The 16,781-nt window shown below is 36.8% G+C and overlaps 6 protein-coding genes and 1 pseudogene across 6 annotated transcripts; 6 read left to right on the top strand and 1 right to left on the bottom strand.

The window, feature by feature from the left end:
• The first annotated feature begins 1,439 nt into the window (after window positions 1-1,439).
• LOC108815832 (protein Iojap-related, mitochondrial) lies at window positions 1,440-2,969 on the top strand. Its single transcript, XM_018588343.2, has 4 exons — window positions 1,440-1,909; window positions 1,994-2,078; window positions 2,163-2,266; window positions 2,749-2,969. The coding sequence occupies exons 1-4, from the start codon at window positions 1,589-1,591 to the stop codon at window positions 2,824-2,826; spliced, it is 588 nt and encodes a 195-aa protein (XP_018443845.2). The 5' UTR covers window positions 1,440-1,588; the 3' UTR covers window positions 2,827-2,969.
• Window positions 2,970-3,558: 589 nt separating this feature from the next.
• Window positions 3,559-4,580, top strand: LOC108815316 (putative F-box protein At1g67623). The gene is made up of 2 exons (XM_018587958.2): window positions 3,559-4,055; window positions 4,218-4,580. Exons 1-2 carry the CDS (start codon window positions 3,581-3,583, stop codon window positions 4,553-4,555), a joined length of 813 nt encoding a protein of 270 aa, XP_018443460.2. The 5' UTR covers window positions 3,559-3,580; the 3' UTR covers window positions 4,556-4,580.
• A 1,820-nt stretch (window positions 4,581-6,400) lies between these two features.
• On the top strand, window positions 6,401-7,473 carry LOC130497748 (putative F-box protein At4g11580; annotated as a pseudogene).
• Window positions 7,474-8,535: 1,062 nt separating this feature from the next.
• Window positions 8,536-9,933, top strand: LOC108817109 (uncharacterized). The gene is made up of 2 exons (XM_018589714.2): window positions 8,536-8,613; window positions 8,850-9,933. Exon 2 carries the CDS (start codon window positions 8,892-8,894, stop codon window positions 9,816-9,818), a length of 927 nt encoding a protein of 308 aa, XP_018445216.2. The 5' UTR covers window positions 8,536-8,613; window positions 8,850-8,891; the 3' UTR covers window positions 9,819-9,933.
• A 118-nt stretch (window positions 9,934-10,051) lies between these two features.
• Window positions 10,052-10,451, top strand: LOC108834784 (uncharacterized). Its single transcript, XM_018608109.2, has one exon. It carries the CDS (start codon window positions 10,266-10,268, stop codon window positions 10,446-10,448), a length of 183 nt encoding a protein of 60 aa, XP_018463611.1. The 5' UTR covers window positions 10,052-10,265; the 3' UTR covers window positions 10,449-10,451.
• Window positions 10,452-10,568: 117 nt separating this feature from the next.
• Window positions 10,569-13,523, bottom strand: LOC108818525 (uncharacterized). Its single transcript, XM_018591520.2, has 6 exons — window positions 13,312-13,523; window positions 13,094-13,230; window positions 12,597-12,949; window positions 12,161-12,257; window positions 11,799-12,080; window positions 10,569-11,707 (listed from the first exon to the last, which is right to left on the bottom strand). Exons 1-6 carry the CDS (start codon window positions 13,448-13,450, stop codon window positions 10,733-10,735), a joined length of 1,983 nt encoding a protein of 660 aa, XP_018447022.2. The 5' UTR covers window positions 13,451-13,523; the 3' UTR covers window positions 10,569-10,732.
• Window positions 13,524-13,758: 235 nt separating this feature from the next.
• On the top strand, window positions 13,759-15,430 carry LOC108815860 (B3 domain-containing protein At3g17010-like). Its single transcript, XM_018588376.2, has 3 exons — window positions 13,759-14,544; window positions 14,625-14,921; window positions 15,003-15,430. The coding sequence occupies exons 1-3, from the start codon at window positions 14,463-14,465 to the stop codon at window positions 15,008-15,010; spliced, it is 387 nt and encodes a 128-aa protein (XP_018443878.1). The 5' UTR covers window positions 13,759-14,462; the 3' UTR covers window positions 15,011-15,430.
• Window positions 15,431-16,781: the final 1,351 nt, after the last annotated feature.

Raw genomic sequence — 16,781 nt, 5'->3', positions numbered from 1 at the left:
CGGTTCGGTTCGGTTTGGGTTTTTTGCCCACCCCTAGTTTTAGAGAAAATGAAAGTTTATTAAACATTAACGCAAACGACTTCCATACAGGTTTTCTGGTAGACTTCTAGGAAGCGGTCCATTTAAATTAGTTTTGCAATTGATTTTTAACCTAGACAACTTACATGGAAGTCGTCCATCTTTGTTTGTTAAAAAAATCTCGAGACAACTTCCATGTAAGTCGTCTACGGTAAACGGGTTAGTTTTGCATTTGATCGGATTGCATCAGAAATTTGACTTTTCCAAAACGATTTACACATAAATCGTCTAGTGGACAATTAAAAATCAATATTTTTTTATACCTAGACGATTTCAATGTAAGTAGTCTCGGGTTAATTTTACAATTGAAAGATAAAATTATTTTTTTTTCTAAATGATTTACAAGGAAGTCGTCTGTCCGACAACTTACGTGGAAGTCATCCAAGATAAGAAATGTTTGACCAGAATTTCTGAATAAAATCATGGACGACTTTCGTGTCGTGTAAGTCATCTAGAAAAAAAAAAAAAAATTTTAAGTTTTTATTTTTCAATTGCAAAACTAACCTAAGATGACTTACATGGAAGTCGTGTAGGTATAACAAAATATTGATTTTTAATTTTCTACTGGACGACTTACACAAGTCGTCTAGAAAAAGTAAAATTTCTGACACAATCCGGTCAAATAAAAAATTAACATGTTTATCGTAGACAATTTACATGAAAGTCATTTTGAGATTTTTTTTAACAACAAAGATGGATGACATAAATCGTCTATAAAAACACATTTGAAAATCAATTGCAAAACTAACATCTGCATTGACCAGAAGATTTCCATGTAAGTCATCTACAACCATAAACATACCCAGAAGTCGTATGGACGAACATATTTGAAAAAAAATGATTTCATAGTTTCAACCAGTGAAAGAACTTGTTCGGTATACATAAGTCTTCTCCAAGTATCCAGAATCTTACACAAAAGTGACTCACTAAGAATCGTAAGCTTCAACGCCTCATTAAACTATAAAAGTTTTATAATCAAAATCTTAGATTTTTTTGTATGAATATAAAGAGAAAGTGAAAGAGATATTGCTTTTCATTCATAAGAATTAAAAAATAATGAGTCTAAATCAATTTGAAGTGCATTAAGAACTTCAAATTGATTGTTCATGGTGATAGTGTATTAATGACAATGCTAATCTTGTAAATATTTGAAGATGATAAGGTTGAGAGAGTAAAAATGTTATTTGCGAAAAAAAAAGTTAATAGTATTTTCGTGAATAATGTGAATTTGTAGAGTGAATATGACAAAAAGTTGAAAAAAAAATTAAGGATTAGTTTTAGGGTTGATTTTGAGTTATGATTGGAATTTGCAAATACCCGTTTTAATATCACAAATAACTTTAGCACACAAAAAATAGAAAAAAAGACTTTAGCACACAAAAAGAAGGGAAGGGAAACCGAACACACTTCGCCGTTCAGGTCCAATCGTCGTAGGACTTAAAAGGTATTATTAGGGTTCTCTTCCCCCCAAATCGTGGCCATTTCATTTCACAACCACCCCTAAAACCTAATGTTGTCTGCTCTCCGATCTCGCTCCTCTTCTCTCCTCAAATCGCCACCATCATCTTCACTTCTAGATCAGTCATGGAAGAAGCTGCTAGCTCTCTCCGCTTCGAATCCTCCCTCCTTCTCTTCCTCTTCTTCCGCCGCCCGTGATGTCTCAGAGGTTCTGTCCGTTCCCGAAGTGGAGAAGATACTCTCCGACGTGAAGGCAGACAACGTGATTGTGATTCCGACGGAGAACCAGTCTTGCTGGGCCGACGTCACGATCATCGCCACGGGAAGATCCGATTGGCACCTCAAGAACATCGCTCAGGCTCTCGTCTACAAGGTATATAATATATATACACTCCTTTTCACCTTCGAATCCGATACTTTCATTGATCATTTGAGTACTTTTGTTCACTGAAAACAGGCAAAGCAGAAGCAGAGAGGAGAGAAACATGTGATGCTTCCTTGTGTGCAAGGCTACGATACCAAGTGGATTGTCATTGACTACGGTTCGTGTTTTGTAATTATAAAGTCTTGATTTTTTATTTAAATATATTTCTCTGTGGTGATTGTAAATTTTTGGATTCGTGTAGGAAAGTTTGTGGTACATGCACTTGATGAGAAGGCCAGGGTTTACTTCAATTTGGAGAGTCTTTGGACTGGTGAACCTGCTTCAGCTAATGATAATTCTGATAAGGTATAAACAATTTCACCTTTGCTCAGATTTGACGTAGATTAGTACTAGTGTATATTATTGGTTACTGCTAATATGAATAAAAGCTCTTAGCTTTGGGGCTTTTGTGTTTAGACATCATCATATCCAACAATTAGAGGTGGGAGAATGTCTGTTACTACAGTAGTGTATGGCTAGGATTGTCTCTCAAGTAGTTGATTCATTGAACTATAACCAGTTAGTAGATCTTTTACCATATGACTACAATTCTTCTCTTGCGCTCGTTTGGGATTTTTATTTGCATTTTATCAAAAGACACTCTCGATCTCTCTATAATAAGCTTGGTGTTGCTCTTTACACTGTGCATTACTCTCGTGCTACTAGAGAAACTCATTTAGGATCTACTAAAAGTGTGCGAGACATTATCATATCTTCTTACAATGTGGATTATTCTGTTTGTGTGTTAAACTACTTAAAGTGTGCGAAACCTTTCTTTTGTTTTGCAGGATTTACAAAACGCTTTTGTTAAGGTCCGACCAATTAACAACTCCAAAAAGAAGAATCCGGCTAAACTGAGCTCTTAATCCAGAAAAAAAAACAAAAAGCCACTGTTATACTCCTAGATGGGTTGAGGATGGGTTTCTTTTTCTTCTAAATTTTATAAAATATTTGATGGAGAAAACATGGTGGAATACAAAAACCGTTGGAAAGTATTCCTACAAACAAATTCCAAACGAGGCAGTCAAGATACACAACATATAAAATTGGATACAAGTTGAGAAAACAACACAAAAGTTGGAATTGACGAAAAGATAGGATTTTCCCCAAAAATTTATCAAAAATCTGAGGGAGAACAACACATGATGGAAACTAGAACACAAGATATATATAGTAATAAAAGAAAAAATAATGTCACTAAAATTGAGTCTGCTGAAAGATAGGATTTTTCTAAATCTATCAAGCTTTTGATGGAAAATACATGGTGGAATACAAAAACCGGTATAAGTAGTAATATCATTCATGCGAAAAAAAATAATAATAATAAGAGCGTAAACATGGAAAATTGGATAAAAGTAAAACAGAAGATATATATGAATTATTAAACTATAAGATTTATGCATTTACTTTTTTTAATTAGATTTATTTTTCTATCTAATTTATCCTTTTTAAATATGGAATTAGGAACTAATTTGTGTTTTCATTCGTCCACTTGTTTTTTTCTTTCTATTCCTACTGAAAAAAGGAAAACGAATGTAGGCCTCTCTATATAACAAACAATTGACTAACTTTTAGAATGTAAATAGTATCCTTAAAAAAGGAAAACAAAGCTTAGATAACATGGTATCCTCCTCTTTGCACGCGTCTTGCATATTCAAGAACTCTAACAAAAGAAGAGTTTCTCTCAATTCTTTGCCTGATGATCTTCTTTTGGAGATTTCTTCACGTACCGCTGCTTCTTCCTTGTCAGCGGTTCGTAATCTCAGATTAGTTTCCAAAACGTTTAAAAGAACATGCGATGAAAAATACGTAATCTCTCGACTTTCCCTCCACGAACTCACTCTTCTGAGTTGGCATCAAGGCCCTGAACCTCAAAGGAAGGCAAGGAGTTTATCTAACTTCTACAAGAGATGTCGAAGGAACGGGAATCCTGAAGCCTTGTACCTCAAAGGCGTCAACAACTACTTTCGAAGAAACCAAAAACACAAAGGACTCAAACTTTTATCTCAAGCTGCGAAAAAAGGAAACAAAGAAGCAATCTATATTTATGGACTGATCCTAATCTGTGGTGGAGGCAGAGACATCTACGAGGAGGGTAAGCAAGATATATTAATTGTTAACCTGAGTTTCTCTTCTTTTTTTTTGTTATTATAGGTTCCATGCATGTTGTGTATCTTTGCGTTTATCTTATATTTAGCAATTTAAGCGTTTTTGAGCCAAACAAGATTTGATATGCGTTGGTCTATGTATATACCAGGACCGGTTTTGCATGGAGGCGAAACAAAACAAGAGGGTTTCAAGATCTTGTCTTCTTTAATGAAACCGTTAATGTCAAAAACGTTGAAGGAGCTGGTGGATATGCGGGACAAGATTGGAGGGAACATTCGGTGGCTTGGCACACCGGTGATGAAAGAGCTCAAAAGAGCGTACGTTCCAGACAAGTGCGGGTGTGATGGTCGAACCAGTGACTTTATTATAGCATATAATTGTGCTTGGCATCGATACGGCGAGGATAACGACATGAATACTTCTTCTGCGTGTGAGATTTGTCTGTGGGATCATGAAGTTAAATGTTTTTTTGACCCTAATGAGTGAATTATGATAAACTATAATTAATAAAGTGTTATATTTGGGTAGTTTTTATGTATATACCTCTTTCGATACATCCATATGATTTATATGCCAACTCTTCAATTTTGGAGAAGGTTCTGCTTCATGATTAAGATTTTAACCCCGGTATAGGTTGACTAGAAAGTTAAGAGTGTTTTATACCTTCTCTGACGAAGGAGATGAGTTGCGAGTCTGGATATGCGATCTGTGGGGACTCCATTTGCTGGGGTTTCTAGACGTCTCATCCGCACTCAGATGCTTTAGTACATCCACCATGCAGCAACCTACCTTCACCTGAATGTTTATGGTTTAAGGACTTTGAGAGTTGAGAGAATATGGCTTCTCGGAAGAGATTTTTTTACCTGGTTTGCCTCAAAAGTCCCCTGTCCCGGGTTTGACATCAACAGCTCCTTTCTTAATCTCTGGATGCTCAGAATCCACAAACGGTCCAAGATGAGTTTTAAGAAATGACCGTAAGTGCCCCCTCAAGACACAACCAACACACCATATATGTAGGCTTATAGAAAGGTCTGAACAAATCTTAGTTACCAACCAGCACGAGTAACTGTGGTGGCTTTCTTTCCGCATGGACTAGTAGCTCGTTCAGTGGCTCAAATAGCAAGTTGTCTAATGTGGTGAATGCTCCAGATGCAATTATCTGCCAAGATAAATACACTCTTAACTAGCATCATTTCGATTCGAGTCTCAAACTAGAGGTTTATAATAATGCTATACGATTCTAAACAAACCACCCTTGTGATTGAAATATGGTTTGTAATAGGCTCGGGAATGTGAAATATGTTATTTATTAGACTGTGATATGTTTTCCATTAGCTCGTATTTATTCGTATGTGAGCATGACCTATGATTGTATATTCTTCGATTTTTTTTTTTTTTGGTAGAGCCTTTGGTAATAGTAATATTTGTTGATGGGGGTTCGAAAAATATAATAGTTAGGGTAAGAATGATGTTGGTTCGTAAGGTGTTCGAAGGGGAGGGTGGGTTTTGTTGTCTTTAGAGGAATCAATGAATTTTCGTATTTGCTTCCTGTAGCAACGGCTGTAAAGGTTATGGGTGTAGTGAGCCATTGTTTAGACATCACCTAAATTTTAGAACAATTTTGTATAAAAAACGTATGCAAATAATACAAAACACTTTTTTCTTAAAAATTATCCCCAACAAAATGGCTGCTTACTGACGAAATGAAAGGAGAAGAAAGGAGACTTCTACTTTAATAATATAGATAGATTTCTTTCAATTCTTGAACATGTAAAGATTAAATATCATTATCTTCACAAAAAGATCAATTACTATTTACTTACATGCATATCTTATTTAGTTAATATATTACTATTTATAAATAACTTTTTTATTTAAACTATATCATTTTATATCAACCATATAGATAATTAAGTAATATATCCATTTTATTAAGTTGTGTATAACTTCTTGGGAAAATATCTCATAATGGGTTACTTATAGCCATATTTATTTTCTTAAATAAAACTTTAATGTAATTTTGTAATAGTATTCATTAGGTCTCATCATAAAATATCTATGCTTATTTAATATAATAGACAAAGTTTCACAATTCACATTTCAGAAATGGTTACAAATCCCAGAAGTAAATCCCCTATACGTGTCTGATGACTTCTCTATAAATTGTATTCTTTCCTCGACGTTTTTGTTTGTCTCTTTTAATTGTTCTAACAAATCGGTTATTCAATATTGTTGAATCTACTGTTATTTTCTTATAAATTTCTGAACTTTAATCTTCAGAAAACTCTATTACTTTTGCAATTAATTTGCATTGTTTTTAGCTGCACTGAGATGGAAACACCAAGTAGCTTAGAAAAGATGTCAGGGTGGGAAAATATGGAGAGAGACATATTAGCCAAGATATTTGGGATGCTCAACGTTATTGATATAATCAAGGGGGCATCTCGCGTCTGTCTCTTGGTTCCTTACTTCTCACAACCAAACTTTATGGAAGACCATAGACTTAAGTAATCTCAAGTCAATTATTTCAAAAAATCCCGATAAGGCAGACCATCAGTCTAATGACGAAGATCACCAATATGATCTCAGAAATATATTGGCTGATATAACTAAATTTAACAGCTCAGTCACGACAAATCTAGTTTTTGATAACTGTTACTATATACAAGAGGAGGAACTCGCAATCATTGCTCCAAGGTAAGTTATATCCCTAAAACAGATTTGCACACTATATAATAGAAAATTTTGTGTATAAGTGTGGTATGGTGCAATTTTCTGTGTTTATTTACTATTTCTTGTTTTTGTTTATTTTCAGGATGCCAAACGTAGAAAAATTGTCACTGCCGCTCTATCGTAATCTAAATGAGAATTCACTTATGTTTACATTCAGCCAGTGGAAGAATCTCCAAACGTTAGTCATTACTCAACCAGGTTTACCCATTTCAAATGCTAACTTTCGAAGCATTGGAGAGAACTGCAAGAACCTCACCAGCCTAAAGCTTATCCGGCCATTAGACAATGACTTATCCGATCAAATTGTGAGTTACTTCTCAAACCTGAAGAGTTTAAGCTTTCGAGGTTCATCTTTATGCATAAAGGCATTATTGTCGCTTGTCACATATCACCAAAACCTCAGAAACCTAAATCTTTCACATTGCTTATACATAAACTTTAAGGGATTTACTAATGTATACTACAATAATTACATAGAGGCGTCAGGTTTAAATACCGAAAATATCGTACAAACTGCCACTCAAAAGTTTGACACATTTATCGTGTGTTCAAATCATTGTAAGAACGAGTTGCTTGGACTTATGCGGGGTCTTTGGGATTTTCACTGCAACTACTGTATGTTGTCCAGTAAGCAATGGAAAACTGATGAGATAAAGGAACTTGAATTTTAAAATTTCTATGTTTTGTTTAATGTCTTGAATAAATATTTATTTTAATTGAAAATATTTTGTTATTGGACCATTTTTCTTGTTCCATCCTACAATCATTATTAAGCTGTTACCAATCTATTTTATATATTTATCATAGAAATTCAAAACAGTTTATTGAAAGTTAACATTTGTTCATGATTAAACAACTAAGCTAAATGAGAATTCACTAATGTTGTTTTTTCTTTCTTTTTTGTGTTTCAAAATTTTGGTTGTTCTTTTGAACCCAACTTTAGTTTAGTTAGATTCAAAGGACTAACTAAACTAAAAACACGAACAAACAAGATTCAAGCAGAAAAAACTTGGCCAAAAACAAAGCAGTGCCAAATGAGTTTGGAGCTTTTGATAATAAATGAGACCATGTTCTGTATACATCAGTTTGCCGAAAGATCTTTTTTTTTTCTAAATTATAAATAGGTATGCTAGCTCCACATAAATAATACAGACTAGTCATGTGTTGCCACATGTCGGTCTTCTGTCTCTGGCAATGCCAAAATATTAATTCTCCAGTAGCCGTGACTCGAATCCTGATGGTTTCACCGTATTGGATTTTTTAATCTCAAGTTAATCACCATCAAACCACATACCCTGGTTCGAAAGCGCTATTTCAATAAATTTAGACCGAAATTGCAGAGCTTTGCAAAAGTCGGCTGAGGAGAAAATGATCACCCAATAACCACTGGTAGAAGGAGACAGTGACCCAAAAGCTTTAAACCTCTAGTCACACAAAGAAGTCTTTTCCGCACCAATAAACTTCAGAAACAACAGCGAGTTGGATTAAATTCGATAATAAATTTGTACAAATGATAAAGAAAAAACGAACATGAAATCACTAAATAAGACAGAAGTAAAACTTCGATACCATAATAGAAAATGCAATCAAAAATATGAAAAGTGATTTTCTGTTTTTTTTTTTTCTCTTTCACTTGCAAACAAAGTCAACGCATCCGGATATATACAGACAGTTGACTAAACCGGGTAGACCGAGTCAAAATAACAACTAAATAAATAACCAAACGAAACCAACTTATATCGTCAACTAACTAAATCCATATCTTCTGCTTCCTCTCTTCCCCGGCTCGGTCCCTGAAGCGCTGGTTTCTGGTAATTTCATCGAACACCTTGTGGGCTTCCGATATTACTTATTTTTTCGATTCAGTTTTCGCTTTCTGGTTAAATGGGGTTTTCTGAATTAGGATCGTTAGTGTCGCTGGATGAAACGCAAATCACAAAACTCGTGCTTTTCGTTTACTGGGTTTAGTTTTTCTGAATCTGTTTGATGATTTCGAAGTTCAAAGATTGCATTTTTTAACCTTATTTCGAAATGGGTTTCTCTGTAGGGTCTTGAAGCCAATTAAAGTTGCTTCCTTTCGATAATACCAATGAGGACATGTTCAGTTTCCGGGTTCAACACTCTTATCCCTAAACCAAGACTAAAGTTAAGGAACAGAAGCAGTTCGCTGTCCTTTTCCTCCACTGCATTACAACAAGTCCTCTCTCAGACAAGCTTACCCCTTGTCCTTGCTCCTCCCCGTGCTTCTTCTCCACTAGCTGTCTCAAGCCACCTCTCCCCATCCGACATCCCTCAGAAATCAGAAGAATGGTTCGCCTTAAGGAAAGACAAGCTGACCACGAGCACATTCAGCACAGCGCTCGGCTTCTGGAAGAAGAACCGCCGCTCCGAGCTCTGGCACGAGAAGGTGTACGACTCGGAGTCGCCGCGAGTGGTGGAGGACTCCGCGAGGTTTGCGATGAACTGGGGTGTGCAGATGGAATCGGCTGCGATAGAGAGGTACAAGAGGATCATGGGGTGCGAGGTTGGCTCGATGGGGTTTGCTCTTCACTCACAAGAGCAGTTTCACTGGCTTGGTGCTTCTCCGGATGGGGTTCTCGATGTTGGGATTCTGGAAGTGAAGTGTCCGTATAACAAAGGGAAGACGGAAACGGTCTTGCCTTGGTCCAAAGTGCCGTTCTATTACATGCCTCAGATGCAGGGCCAGATGGAGATAATGGACCGTGAGTGGGTGGACTTGTACTGCTGGACGCTGAACGGGAGCTCTGTGTTCAGAGTGATGAGAGACAGAAGCTACTGGAGGATCATTTACGAGGTGTTGAGGGAGTTCTGGTGGGAGAATGTGATTCCTGCGAGGGGGGCTTTGCTGTCAGGGAAGGGTGATGCAGAGGTGAAGAAGTATGAGCCGACGTCTACGCATAAGCTTACTGGTCTTGCTATAGCTAAAAGCATAAGTTTGGCTGCGGAATCAAAACTTGTTTGCAGAGAAATAGCTGATCATGTCGAGTTCTTTTAGAAGTCTCGTTATAGCTTTTGATTCTTGAACTGATGAATAATCTCGTCAGTTATGAAAACTGGTTAAGGATTATGTAACATAATTTAATCAGATAAAAGGAAATTAAATATCTGGAGATGGGAGGTGTTGTTTGGATGTGAAATGTTTACATTGTTAAAGTAGGTGAAGACGGTTAGACCATAAGATGGCATAATATTCAATTAAGAGAAACAATAAGGAGGGAAGATTTGTACCAACCAAACAGATGACCAAAGATAGAAAGGAATGTAGTAAAACAGAAGTTAGGTTACCAGTAGTAACCAAAATGAAAAAAAAAACTGAAAACTAATAGAGTTAAAAACAAGGGCAATGAACAAGAAGAAGGAAGCTACAAATAAGTTATTGAAGAAGTTCCTGTAGCTAGACTAATGTTTCTTTGATTTTCTGAAATATAATAAAGAAAAGAAGATGGATTCGGGGCTATCGTGGGCTGATCAATGGGATACAAACCCTGACCCTCCTCCCAGTGGTACAAAAGAAGATGAAGGCAAAAAGAAAAAAAAGAAGGACAAAGATGGAAGAAGAAGCTTCGGGAAGACCATACTTGGGTTTAAATGGATGAAGGATCTCCGCAAGAAATCTGAAAAGTGATTAGTTAATAAATCAAACCACTGTTTCATTGTATCTATATCCCTTTGATTATTAATATTCTTCTGCATTTAATCGATTCTTCTTGCTCTTCGTCTTGATTCAATACCATGCAAACGAGCATATGTAAACTGATAAATTAACCAAAATCTTAAATGGGTCAAGACAACCAAAACATTAATTAATCCAAAAAAGCAGAAAAAAACAAAGGAAATCCAGCTCTCGTGTTGTCATATAAAGTAGACCTTTTTGTTCTCTTAGAAAAGACTGTAAAAAGGTTGTTTCGTTCATCTCCTAGACTTCTTTTTTGAGGCCTTAGAGGAAGAAGGCTTTGAATGATCAGCGGCTGCACTCTTAGTGGTCGCTTGGTTTGACTTTGAGGTCGAAGGAGCTGTTTCTTGTTTGTCTTGCTTTGTCACTGCGCCCTGCGATCCACGGATCTGAGCTGCACGCTTGTCCTTCCTCTTGGGTCTGTAACTTGACCTTTCCCTTCTCGGAAGCCACCTTTCAGGGTCCGGAGGTGGTCCCGGGTTTGCCGGATCGAATCCTTTGGGGTACTTTGGCTTTCTCTTCCTCTTCTTCTTTGCCTTCTCCTTCTTCACTTCTTCCTGCATCGCTGAAGCAGCTGCTGCGGCAGCGCCTTCCATGGGTTTTGCACCAGAGGTTTTTTCTAGGTTATCCACATCAACAGCCTTCAACCCCGGCAACGGCTTTAGCTGTTTCTCGTAAGTCTCTGCTTTCTCGACGTTGACACGAGCAAGTGTGGTCACAAGACCAACCAGAGCATCTGTGCTTTTATGTTTTTTCACAATCTCCTCGTATAACCGTGAAGCCTCCTCTTCTTGGCCATGCCTGAGCTTGAAGGAAGCAGCCTGCGGCATCAATATGCCAAGCTTATTGTTCTCAGTCATCGAATTTGACCACCAGTTAATCGCTGAGTCGAGAACAGCAGCAGCACCATCATTGTCCCCAGCTCGCTCTTTGAGTGCGACAATGGTGGCAACGGTAGCAGGGAAATGCTGGATATCAGTTATTTTGGACAGGGACTCTGCTGCTACGTGAGGATGACTGGCCGAAGCAGCAATTTGTGCCCTGGCCAAGAGAATCGACTTAGATTTTTCCGGGAACTTTACTGCGAACTGTCCCAGAAGCTCTTCAGCTTTGGCAGCCTTGTTCTCTCTCACTAAGACAGCAGCTTGAAGCAATGCAGGATTGACACTTTCAGGAAAGAGGCCCGGCAGTGCAGCACAAAGTTCTCGTGCCTGTGGAAAAAGATTCTCTTAACAGGTCAAGCCAAATATGCAAAGAAGAAATAAGATAGGAACAAACAAGATTTTTGAGTTAAAAAAGGACCTGATCCATCTTATTTGCATGGAGGAGCAGAAGGACGCGATTAGCATATATAGCTTCCTTATGTTTCTGTGAAAGCTTAGCATCAAGTGTTTGAGAAAGCTGAAAATTTTGAGAATCTTTATCCTTGAGACGATCAAGCTTCCTCAAACCATCAGAAACATCTTTGGAACCTTTCAAGGCAATAAGGTTGTTCACAGCAACAGCAAGTGACGATTCATCGGCCAGGTTTCGTTTAATGATGTCTACATAAGAGCTGGTGGATTCCTGAGTTTGTCCAAGGACCTGATGCGAAAAACTTTGTCACAAACGACCGGAAGATATCCTAACAGGAAGTTAAGTCTAATACAATCAGCACAAAATACCTGTTGGACATATGCTAATTGGACAGCAATGGGGGCAAGCTCATTCTCAATATCCTCATCAGCAAAGCCATCATCCGTGAGGGTTTCCTGACCAATTCTGTCTCAACCCAACAGTATTTTCATCAGTGAAGAGTATATTGCACAATCAGTAGTCAAATGAACAATGTACTTGAAGTGTTGATAAAGATACAGATGAAAGGAAACCTTTTATATAGATTGACGTGATTATTCAAAGAAAACAATTGGTAGCGGTTATAAGACAATAAAGAAACGAGACCATGCAGTAGTGTTCAGTATTAACAACTAATTAACCGCATTACTTATCCTATATACTACAATTAGACCTAGCTAAAGGAGTGTCAAGCGAAGCAACTAAAAGAAATGGGCAACCCTCTAGCAATAGTGTATGAGACGTGAATATAACTTTGTGACATACCTCCTTGCAGCTAGCAGAAGCTGTTCAGCATCAGCGTAGTTGTTGTTTTCAATCAAAGAGCAAGCAGTGTTAAACGCCAGCTCAAAGCTACTAGTAGGTTTGATCCTCCAAGACTCCAATGCTCCTTTCACCTGAGACGCTTTACCAGCCGAAACCAAACTCGCTACAAAATTGACCTCTGCCGTCTCAATCTGTGAGTTCTGCAGCTTCCGATACACATCAACGCAAGCATCTGTTTTCCCCAGACGGTAGAGAATCTGAGCCTCCAAAAGCAAAGTCTCTGAGTCTCTCTCTCGACCTCTCAAACACTCGAAAGCCTCGTCTAGCTTGTTTTGACGGTATAAACAATATGCCTATTCAAAGCAATAGAGAAACCATTAGAGCTTTCTAATATTCATTCTGATGCTTTTTATAAACAGTAACTTTATAGATCTCAACTAAACAGTCACATTCCAGTAAAATAAAATGTAGCTGGATAAGTGTACGAGAGAAGTGACCTTTTGAAACCCTAGATCGATGGGAAGCTTATGGAAGGAGTGAATGAGGGAGAGAGCATCATCGATCTTATCGTCTTTGACAAGAGCCACGACTTTGCATCGGATCGCGTCCTCATCGGCAGGTGCGATCGACAGAACTGAAAAAAAAACAGTCGGAATCTCAATTTCCACCATTATAAAATTTTAAGATTCATAGGGAGGTTTGAGGATCTGGATACCTTGATCAGCGACCTTGACGGCTTGTTCGTATTCAGATCGCTGGATGTGCCTATCGAGAGTGGTGAAGAGATCTTCGATCGCGGGAGGAGGCTGGGAGGATGTTGGGGTTTTCGGTTTCTCTTTCGATTTAGGAGCCATCGTGGATTTCTTTTTTCTATCGGAGAAGACAGTGATTGAGGCTAGAGAAGGGTTTTCTGCATTTTCTTTCGGCTTGAATGTGTATGGATGACTGCTTAAGATTTGTCGAAGAGGATACCCATGGGCTTTTTAATTGGGCCTATGGTATTATCCAGATTCAGTGAGTCTTTGTAGTGGTTCTTGTAGGTGTAGAACATATTATACGAAATTACGAATGTGATTATTTAAGTTTTTCTCGATTATATACAGGGAAATTGCTACTAATACCACTTTCAAAGTACCACTTTTCAAAAATACACTAACCAACTTTACACTTAAAATATCAATAGGTAAAAGACTAATATACCCTAGCTTAATCAAAGGAGATGGAGAAGTCGTCGTTGTCTCCACCTGGTGAACGCCTCCGTCGCCGCCGAATCATTATAACCACCTCCATAGCTTTTTGGCTTCGTTTCTGCATCTCTTTTGCAATCTGTTTCATCTTCGTGGAAGGCTTGGTTGGTTCAGCAAACGTGTTCGTCTGAGAAGCCAACTCTGATGATCCGAGGGGATCAATCAGAACTGATTGGATTGCAGGGGAATATGAAAAAGATCGGGATTGATAGGGGCTGGGAGATATTACGATCTACAATCTACACAGATACATGTGATCTTGGGTCTTCAAGTGATGATGGCTTGGATAATAAAGGTATGATTTTTCTTCTATTCAGTGGGAGATCTGTTTGGATTTACTTGGTGTATCGACAGAGGAGTCAACGATTTGTTAGAAGTGGTGCCTGGAAAGTTTGGATTGGGTTATTAATGTGGCTCAGGATTATAGTGATACTTGAAGATAACCAGATTGGAGAGAGAGAGAGGAGAAGGTCGAGTTACGATGGATGTGGAGAAGAAACATGGGACAGGAAGGTTATGTTTAAGAACCAGTTTGTGAGCGACAATGCTTACAGAGCCAGTTTGTGAGCGACAATGCTTTGGGTGAAACGAGGTCGTTACCTTTACTCACACTGTACTAATGCGCTTCAACGTCAACATGTACAAGCCGAGTGGCAAGGAGATCGTCGCACCACGCAAACATCCTACAACGACTCCTTTCAGTAAGCATTTTGTTTTCAATGAAACAGAGTAGATTGTGAGGAAGAATGTTTTTTTGCTAATTTGATGATGATGTAAACAGGTGGCATAAAGAAAGAAGAAGGTGAGAGTAGCTACAAGGACGTGAAGAAGGAAGATGAAGCATGTAAGTCTGTGGACGGAGTTGAGATTGAAACCACAAAGAAGAAAGCTGAGGCTTCTAAAACATCCTCCAAGAAGAAGAAGAGCAAGAAAGTGGTGAAGGAAGTAGATGAATCATCGAGAGGCAGAAAGAAGAAAGCTGAGAAACTCAAAACATTCAAGAAAAAAGAAGAAGATCAAGAAAAATGGTGTTCCAGAGTTCGAAATCACCATAAGGAAATCATACCTCAAGTTCTTGGTAATATTTAAAGAAATTCAACAAGTATTCTATACAGTTTCTGACATGTGAATATCTGCTTCTTCTTTGTCTTGGTATCAGTTGTCTGAGGGTGTTTGAAAAGGATCATATCCCGAGTGAGTCTATGGAGTACACGATCAATCACTCAAAAAGGAAGTCTTCATGGAACGTGCTTTGCTTGGTGAGGGAGAATCGAACAGTCTTCTCAAGTGGATGGAGTAGATTGGCAAGAGAGTTCCCTTTGAAGGTTGGTGACAGGTGTACCTTCAGGCTCATCAAACCCACTGAGTTTATCCTCATCACCAAGAAGGCCAGAAAAGAGAGTACTGTGGTTGACTGATGGAAGGAATGATGTTTAGCGTCTTGCTTTCGCTTATATCTGTGGAGACAATATGATATCACTTTAACTAATATGTAGTGTTTCTCTGCGTTCGCTGTTGTTTATGATATTGGTCATGAGACTTAATTTTGTTTATATGCAAATCAATGGTTAGTTATTTAACATCTTACTTATCGTGGCCTTTAGCATAGAGATTTTAGATCATTTATAAATTCTTACAAAAATTCTAAGATGGCGAGAAAAGAATTGAGAATTTATAAATGATCTATAAAGTCTTCTAACTTATTTATAAATTGATTTATAAACTCTTATAAATTGTGTTATGAAGATTATTAAATTCTTACAATCTTTGGAATAAACCCTTATAAATAGATTTATAAACTTTTATAAATAGATATATAACCTTGTAAATTAATTTATAAACACTTTAAAATAAATGTATAAACTCTTATAAATATCTTATAAGTTCTTGTAAATAGTTTTATAAACCTTTTTAAATATTTTATAAACCTTTATAAAATGTTTATAAATTTGTTATAATGGTTTATAAAATGTTTATATATTAGTTATAATGGTTTATAAATTATTTGTAATTGTAAGGAATTATATATGTATAATTTCTAAAGGTTTATAATAATACCTCTTATAAATTATTTATAAACCTATACAATTCTAATAATACCTCTTATAAATTGAATATAAGCTTTCATAACATTTTTATAAACTCTTATTAATAGTATACATACCTCTTATAAATTATTTATAAGCTTTCATAATTTTCTTGTAAATAGTTTTACAAACCCTTTTAAATAGGTTGATACAAGGTTTTATAATCTCTTATAAACTTTACAAATGGTTCATAAATGGTTTTATAAGCCTTTGTAAATAGTTATATAAATATTTATATTATTTTAGAAACCTTTATAATTTTATATAAACCATATATAAACTCTTTCAAAACCCATTAAAACTGTTTAAGTGGTTTTCTAAACCCTTTATAAATTTTTATAAACCATTATAAATATTTTGGGATGACTTTAAGCAAAACTTACGGGAGCTACAAAGCAGTTTCAAGATGTTCTTTCTGCGAGATCAGAGGTTAGATTTGTAGTTTTTGACTTTCTGACATTAAAGAGTATCTAACTGAGATATGCTTTGTCTTCCTGCAGAACATGAAGCCTCATGAATTTCACCGGAGCTTCTGTCTCAGGAGAGTCTTGGTTTGAAGCTTAAGCCAATAAAGACTCGGGTTCCCACGACCAAATGTTAAATGAACATTTCTGGGATATCCTAATAATGGCGAGAAGGCAAGCAGAATCAACACGGCGTGTAGGAGATGGTTTTATAAATTGATTTATAAGAGTTTATAAACTGATTTATTATTTTATAAACTGATTTAGGGTTTATAAGGTAATTTTCGGGGTTTTATGTTGAATTATTATTATTTATAAACTGATTTTAGTTTCAAAAAGGCTATGAACTGATTTATAAACTATTTATAAACCCTTATAAATTATTTA

Source organism: Raphanus sativus, chromosome 7 (genome assembly GCF_000801105.2).
Source record: "Raphanus sativus cultivar WK10039 chromosome 7, ASM80110v3, whole genome shotgun sequence".
NCBI classification, from domain to species: Eukaryota; Viridiplantae; Streptophyta; class Magnoliopsida; order Brassicales; family Brassicaceae; genus Raphanus; species Raphanus sativus.
The sequence above is the reverse complement of the archived record's forward strand: the minus strand, read 5'-3'. Positions and strand labels throughout refer to the sequence as shown.

What these genes read in the sequence shown, in the direction of transcription:
- LOC108815832 (XM_018588343.2), top strand. Translation starts at nt 1,589, where the DNA reads ATGTTGTCTGCTCTCCGATCTCGCTCCTCTTCTCTCCTCAAATCGCCA. An exon ending in GTGGATTGTCATTGACTACG is followed by an intron (nt 2,079 to 2,162) that starts GTTCGTGTTTTG and finishes GGATTCGTGTAG; the next exon opens with GAAAGTTTGTGGTACATGCA. An exon ending in CTAATGATAATTCTGATAAG is followed by an intron (nt 2,267 to 2,748) that starts GTATAAACAATT and finishes TTTGTTTTGCAG; the next exon opens with GATTTACAAAACGCTTTTGT.
- LOC108815316 (XM_018587958.2), top strand. Translation starts at nt 3,581, where the DNA reads ATGGTATCCTCCTCTTTGCACGCGTCTTGCATATTCAAGAACTCTAAC. An exon ending in CAGAGACATCTACGAGGAGG is followed by an intron (nt 4,056 to 4,217) that starts GTAAGCAAGATA and finishes TGTATATACCAG; the next exon opens with GACCGGTTTTGCATGGAGGC.
- LOC108817109 (XM_018589714.2), top strand. Translation starts at nt 8,892, where the DNA reads ATGAGGACATGTTCAGTTTCCGGGTTCAACACTCTTATCCCTAAACCA.
- LOC108834784 (XM_018608109.2), top strand. Translation starts at nt 10,266, where the DNA reads ATGGATTCGGGGCTATCGTGGGCTGATCAATGGGATACAAACCCTGAC.
- LOC108818525 (XM_018591520.2), bottom strand. Translation starts at nt 13,450, where the DNA reads ATGGCTCCTAAATCGAAAGAGAAACCGAAAACCCCAACATCCTCCCAG. An exon ending in TCGATCTAGGGTTTCAAAAG is followed by an intron (nt 12,950 to 13,093) that starts GTCACTTCTCTC and finishes TGCTTTGAATAG; the next exon opens with GCATATTGTTTATACCGTCA. An exon ending in ATGCAAATAAGATGGATCAG is followed by an intron (nt 11,708 to 11,798) that starts GTCCTTTTTTAA and finishes CTTTTTCCACAG; the next exon opens with GCACGAGAACTTTGTGCTGC.
- LOC108815860 (XM_018588376.2), top strand. Translation starts at nt 14,463, where the DNA reads ATGCGCTTCAACGTCAACATGTACAAGCCGAGTGGCAAGGAGATCGTC. An exon ending in TCCTACAACGACTCCTTTCA is followed by an intron (nt 14,545 to 14,624) that starts GTAAGCATTTTG and finishes TGATGTAAACAG; the next exon opens with GTGGCATAAAGAAAGAAGAA.